Raw genomic sequence first — 6,219 nt, forward strand, 5'->3', positions numbered from 1 at the left:
TGAGTGGGAATGTGTGGTGTGAGTGTATTTGTGTGAGTGGGAGTGTGTGGTGTGAGTGTATTTGTGCGTGTGTAGTGTCCTGTGTGAGTGTGTGAATTTATGTGTGAGAGTGTATGAGTGTGTAGCAATCACACAGTACGGACAGCCTCACTGACTTTCTCAACCACATAGTCACACAACACTTACGGAACGCCTCGTTTGCCCGCTGTCCAGGCACTGGGGAAATGTGGCAAGTGAGAGAGATAATGGCTCTTACGGTCCAGTGGGGGAGGCAGACAACACCTAAGTCAACATAAACCCGTTGCCGTTGAGTTCATTCCTACTCGCAGAGACCCTGTAGGACAGAGTAGAGCTGCCCCATAGGGTTTCCAAGGCTGAAATCTTCATGGGAGCAGATTGCCACATCTTTCTCCTGCAGCACGGCTGGTGGGTCATTCACTAGTGCCCCCTGGCTCCCTCTGCTGGACACTCAGGCTCAGCTCAAGTGTCCCCTTCTTTCCCTGGCTGAGTGATGTCACCTGTTATCCGTCTGTGGCCCCCCCACTGGACTGAGGACCCCTGACTGTGCCATATCCAGGCCAGAGAAGGTGCCTGGACAGTGTGTGCTGAGCATCTGAAAGAAGAAATGGTGACCACTCATGGGGTTCCTGTGTCAGCTGAAAGTCACACTGAGGGATGGAACTGCACCCTGCTTTTTTAAAAAAAGTTTATTGTGGTAAAAAACATATAAAGTGCACAATTCAGTGACAGTAATTACATGCACAATGTTGTGTTTCCAAACAGAAACTCAGCGTCCAGTAACCAGTTACTCGTCATTATCTGCTCCTCCCGGCCCCTAGTAACCACTCATCTGCTGTGGTCTCTGCATTTGCCTGTTCTAGGAATTTCGTTTAAGTGGGATCAGACAGCATGTGGCCTTTGTGTCTGGCTTTTTTCACTCAGCATAATGTTTTCAAGGTCCATTCTTGTTAAAGCATGTATCAGAATTTCATTTCGTTTAATGGTGGAATAATATTTCATTGTACCTACATACCACGATTTGTGTATCCATTCATCTGTTGATGGACGCTTGGGTTAAAACCACCCTTTGGCTCCTGTGAATAATGCTGCAGCAAACATTGATGTACAAGTATCTGTCTGAGTCCTTCCTTTCAGTTTTTTTTGGGTGTATACCCAGGAGTGGATTGCTGGGTCATATGGTAATTCTGTGTTTAACTTTTTGAGGGATCATCAAACTTTTTTCCACATTAGCTGCCCCATTTTACGTTCCCACCAGCAATGCAAGCGTTCCAATTTCTGCACATCCTCGCCAGTGCTTGCGTTTACATATCTTTGATAATAGCCATCCTAGAGCTCACGCTGCTAACCGAAAGGACAGCAGTTTGAATCCACCAGCTGCTCCTTGGAAACCCTGTGGGGCAGTCCCACTGTGTCCTCCAGGGTCACTATGAGCCAGAATCGACTCGATGGCAACGGGTTTTTTTTTTTTTTTTAATTGGGGGTGAAGTGGTATCTCATTGTGGTTTTGATTTGCACTTCCCTGAGGTCCCTGGGCTCAAACAATCACGAGGATGGCGCAGGACCGGGCAGTGTTTCATTCTGTTGTACGTAGGGCCGCTATGAGTCGGAACCAACTCAGTGGCACCTAACAACAACAAGGTCCATGGACGACACAAATAGTTTACTACTAACAAAAGGATGGCAGTTTGAACCCAACCAGCAGTGCTGTGGAAGAAAGGACTGGCCATCTGCTTCTGTAAAGATTACAGCCAAGAAAACCCTACGAAGCAGTTACACCCTGTGACACGTGGGGTTGCCACAAGTTGAAATCAACTTGAAGGCAACGAGTTGTTTTGTTTTTTTTAATGGCTAATGATACTGAGAATCTTTTCATGTGTTTGCCAGACGTCTGTATCTCTTTTTTGGGTAAATGTCTACTCAGGACCTTAGCTCATTTTTTGATTGGGGTGTTTTCATCTTTTTGTTACTGGGTTCCATAGTGCTTTTTGGGAAGTACTATTACTATTCACTTGAAAAATTCTATTCTGTTTTGAAAATACAAAGCACTCTCTCTTTCCTTCAGGAAACACCAGGGCTGGTGGCAAGCCTTAGAAAGCAAACTGCGAGGAGACCTGATCAGCAGAGGGCTAGAGAAGGCGCTCTGGGCTCGCAGGAGGAAGGAGAGGTAATGGGGGCACCTGCTCAGGTGGGCTGGGCAGGGGCCAGCTGTGCTGCCTGGGAGCTGGATGCGGAGGCGGGAGATGGAATGGGTGGGGGGGAGTCTTGCTCGAACATGAAAGCCTTCCTTTCTTCCTCCCTCCCCAAGACTGCTAATCTTTATTCTAAGTGGGCTTAGTTTAGAAGCTGAAGATAAGCCTGTAGCTCTGAGAATGTTCTCTTAACATTTATTAACATTTTAATTACTGTATTTATTTTCAGTAATGGCTCTTTTTAATGGGTCATAATTGGAAAGAGAAGAATTCTTGAGAGCTGCTAAACCCTTTGAGTCGATTCTGACTCGTAGCAGCCCTATAGGACAGAGCAGAACTGCCCCATAGGATTTCCAAGGAGCGCCTGGTGAATTCGAACTGCCAACCTTTTGGTTAGCAGCCGTAGCACTTAACCACTTTGCCACCAGGGTTTCCATACAGCTGTTAGGGCTTAGTTTATGAAGCCCTTTCTTGTCTGTTACTGCAGTGGATCCTCCCAGCCTTCCAGAAAGTGGGGATGGTAAAACGGAAGCTCAGAAGGTCAGACGAAGTGGCCCCCTGCCCGCAGGTGGCGGATAGAGGCCGTGGATCCGGCCCTTCTAACTGCCCCCGTTATTTCCCGGAACTTCCAGGCCTGTGATTGTTTCACTCCCTAGAGTGCCTTTCCCTGTTGGCGGGGGTTCATACACACTTACAGATCAGGGCCAGAGTTCTTAGGTTGCTGCAAACAGCTGACAAAGTGTCTCCTATGATTCCACTAGAGAAGATGTGGAGAAAAAGTATCACTGGGGAGATTAATTTTTTAAAAAATCTGTTGCCGTCGAGTTGATTCTGACTCACAGCAACCCTACAGAACAGAGTAGAACTGCCCCATAGGGTTTCCAAGGCTGTAATCTTTTTTTTTTTTTTTTCAGTTGTACTTTAGATGAAGGTTTACAGAACAAATAGTTTCTCCTTAAACACTTTGTACACATATTGTTTTATGACATTGGTTAACAAACCCACAACATATCAACACTCTCCCTTCTCGACCTTGGGTTCCTTGTTACCAGCTTTCCTGTCCCCTCCTGCCTTCTAGTCCTTGTCCCTGGACTGGTGTGCCCCATTAGTTTCATTTTGTTTTATGGGGCTGTCTAATCTTTGGCTGAAGGGTGAACCTCGGGAGTGACTTCATTACTGAGCTAAAAGGGTGTCCAGGGGCTGTAGTCTCAGAGTTTCACCAAGGCTGTAATCTTTATGGATGTAGACTGCCACATCTCTCTCCCAGAGTGACTGGTGGGTTCAGACTTCTGAGCTTTCGGTTAGCAGCCGAGCACTTAACTGTTGCGCCACTGGGGCTCCTTGGATGGATTCATAATAGGTTAAAAAGTGGTACCTACTGTGTGTTGGGCAAACAGTGGGTGTCTAGAGGAAGCTTGTAGCCAGAGCCCTGCCCTCATCCACAGCTTCTCAGAGCTAAGGTTGGTGGTTCGAACCCACCCAGAGGCGCCTTGGAAGAAAGACCTGGAGATCTACTTCCAAAAGGTCACAGCCATTGGAAACCTTATGGAGCAGTTCTAACCTGACACACATGAGGTCGCCATGAGTCAGAATCGACTCGATGGCAATGGGTGAGGCCAAGGTTCGGAGTCTAGGCTTAATGAGTGGTCCGTGATGAAAGATCCTGGAGGCACTGATAAGAAATTAGATCAGAATATTAAGCCAGAAACAAAACATAGAAAGTCAAGTGTTATCAGTGTAACCGCCACCACCAGTTGCCATCCAGTCGACTCCGCCTCATGGCGACCCCATGTATGTCAGAGTAGAACTGCCATCCGTGGGGTTTTCAGTGGCTGATTTTTCGAAAGTAGATCACGAGGCCTTTCTTCTGAGGCGCCCCTGGGTGGACTCGAACCGCCAGCCTTTAAGCTAGCAGCCGAGTACGTTGACTGTTTGCACCAGCCAAGGGCTCCACTAAGGCGCAGAGGCTCAGGATGGGGGAGTTAATGTGTTCCTAGGCCACACGGATATGAGCGGAGGAGGAACAGATCAGTAGAGTTACCCCAGCTTGCTGTGCTCTTACGGAAGAAACAGGAGCGAGCTGGGTTTTGAATCCTTGCTCAGACTCCTAAGTAGCTGCTGGAGCAGGACTTAGTGCTGATGGTGGTTTTGAGCTGCTGAGTCGGCTCCAACTCACGGCGACCCCGTGTATGGTAGAACTAAACGCTGCTTGGTCCTGTATCAGACCATAGTCTGTTGGATCCATAAGATTTTCCTTGGCTAATTTCCGGAAGTAGATCGCCAGGACTTCTTCCTAGTCTTTCTTAGTCCGGAAGCTCCGCTATAACCTGTCCACCATGGGTGACCCTGCGGGTATTTGAAATACCGGTGACATAGCTTCCAGCATCACAGCAACACAGCAGCCCCAATAGGGTGACAAACTGACCCACAGGTGTTGGGGATGGAGCCGAATCTGCCATGCGACTTCAGGGAGGGACAGCAGACCTGCCAGTGATGTTCAGTAGGTAGCCCCCGGTGACATGCCCTTGTCCTGCACTGCTTGGGCAAAGAGAGAGCTTCTGGGTTTATAGGGCTCTCAGGGGCAGTCATGGCCATCAAGAAGCGCAGCAGGGATTTAGGGGTTGGATCACTCGTGCACAGAGATTCCAGCAATCCTTCCAGGGGACACGCCCAAAGCCCATCACACTCCGATTTCAAAGGGCATTTTGCCTGACTTCTAACTGCTTTGCAGTCAGAGTAGCTTTGCATCGGTCTGCCTTTAATGCGAGACTCACAAGCAGTGGTGTACAACCTGCCAGGGGATGGCAGCGCCCGATGCATAGCCTTTGCCCTTTTCCATGGTATGAATACTCCCACCATGGCCAATTTCAAGCTAACAACTTGCTGACAACTGGCTGGCAAAGCTCCAGAAAATGTAACAATGAGCCAGTAGCTTGCCGCTGCACGCCACCGCCACGGGCTTCACCTAACCTCAGGGGCACTGGGTGGCCAAAGGGAAAAAGCCTTCTCTGAAAATGCATTTGGCTGGGGACCCTAGGGCCCAAAGGGGGATCCCCTATAGAACTCTCAATACACTCAAGAGGGTCCGCTGTCAACATGTTGAATTTGATCTTCTGCTCTTTCCTTAGCATATTGAAGAAGACGTGTCTCCCTCTCACAGAGAGGATGGTATTCCCTGGAAAAGGAAGTTGGCCCCACCTATCCCTGGAACCCCTTGGCGAACGGGCCCCTGTGCCCATCATAGGGGCAGACACTGTTGACTTATTAAATACAGGCGAAAAACTCTTTATATTCAGGAGTCCGAAGGAGCCGGAGATCTCATTGCACATTCCTCCCAGAAGAAAGAAGAAGAACTTTCTGAATGCCAAAAAGGCCATTTGGGCCTCAGGCATGGACTAGCCCAAGGGAAAACTCCATGGGGGAGTCTAAAGACAGATTTATTTCCTCCTGCCTGTGTGTGCGTGTGTGTGTGTGTGTGTGTGTGTGTGTTTATAGTGTACAGCTTGCAAATATAAATTGCATATGCAAAAGACACAGACACACCGGACAGTCCCCACACCCTCCGACCTCTCAAGAACATGGCATCCTGTGGGGCTCAGGAACATCCAGATGGCCAACTCTTTTCAGCATCATGAGGAACTTGGGACTAGCTCATCCACACTCAGTCCCCCACCCTAAGGGCCTGGAGGAGCCCCCACCTCGCAGTACACAGTTCTACATTCCAACATCTGGCTGAGCTATGGGTTGTGTGTCAAAGGCAAGGTTTCCGTTCTTGTTTTATGTTTGTTACATATTCTATTTTTATAAAGGCAACTTTTAAAAATAGATGTAGCTTACACAAAGCTCTTCACAATGGAACTCCTTCTTGTTTCTTGTAGGAACCATTTACTTGTAATTACTCCTTGTGTTTTGGCTACATGCTGTGGTGTTCAACAGAGATATTGGCCCTCTTTCCTTCCCACTTGCTAACAAATGTGCCAGCCACTGGGGTATAATCTCTGCAATGCAA

General features: G+C 48.3%; 1 protein-coding gene across 1 annotated transcript in view; it reads left to right on the plus strand.

Annotated features, from left to right (window-relative positions):
* EVC2 (EvC ciliary complex subunit 2) overlaps positions 1-5,609 on the plus strand; it is a 195,952-nt gene extending 190,343 nt beyond the window's left edge. Inside the window, exons 20-21 of the mRNA XM_023737957.1 lie at positions 2,084-2,185; positions 5,339-5,609. Coding sequence (XP_023593725.1) covers positions 2,084-2,185; positions 5,339-5,609 — 373 coding nt within the window. The remainder of the gene's footprint in view (positions 1-2,083; positions 2,186-5,338) is intronic.
* The last annotated feature ends 610 nt before the right edge of the window (positions 5,610-6,219 follow it).

Source organism: Trichechus manatus, unplaced genomic scaffold (genome assembly GCF_000243295.1).
Source record: "Trichechus manatus latirostris isolate Lorelei unplaced genomic scaffold, TriManLat1.0 scaffold00111, whole genome shotgun sequence".
In the NCBI taxonomy this organism is placed as follows: domain Eukaryota; kingdom Metazoa; phylum Chordata; class Mammalia; order Sirenia; family Trichechidae; genus Trichechus; species Trichechus manatus.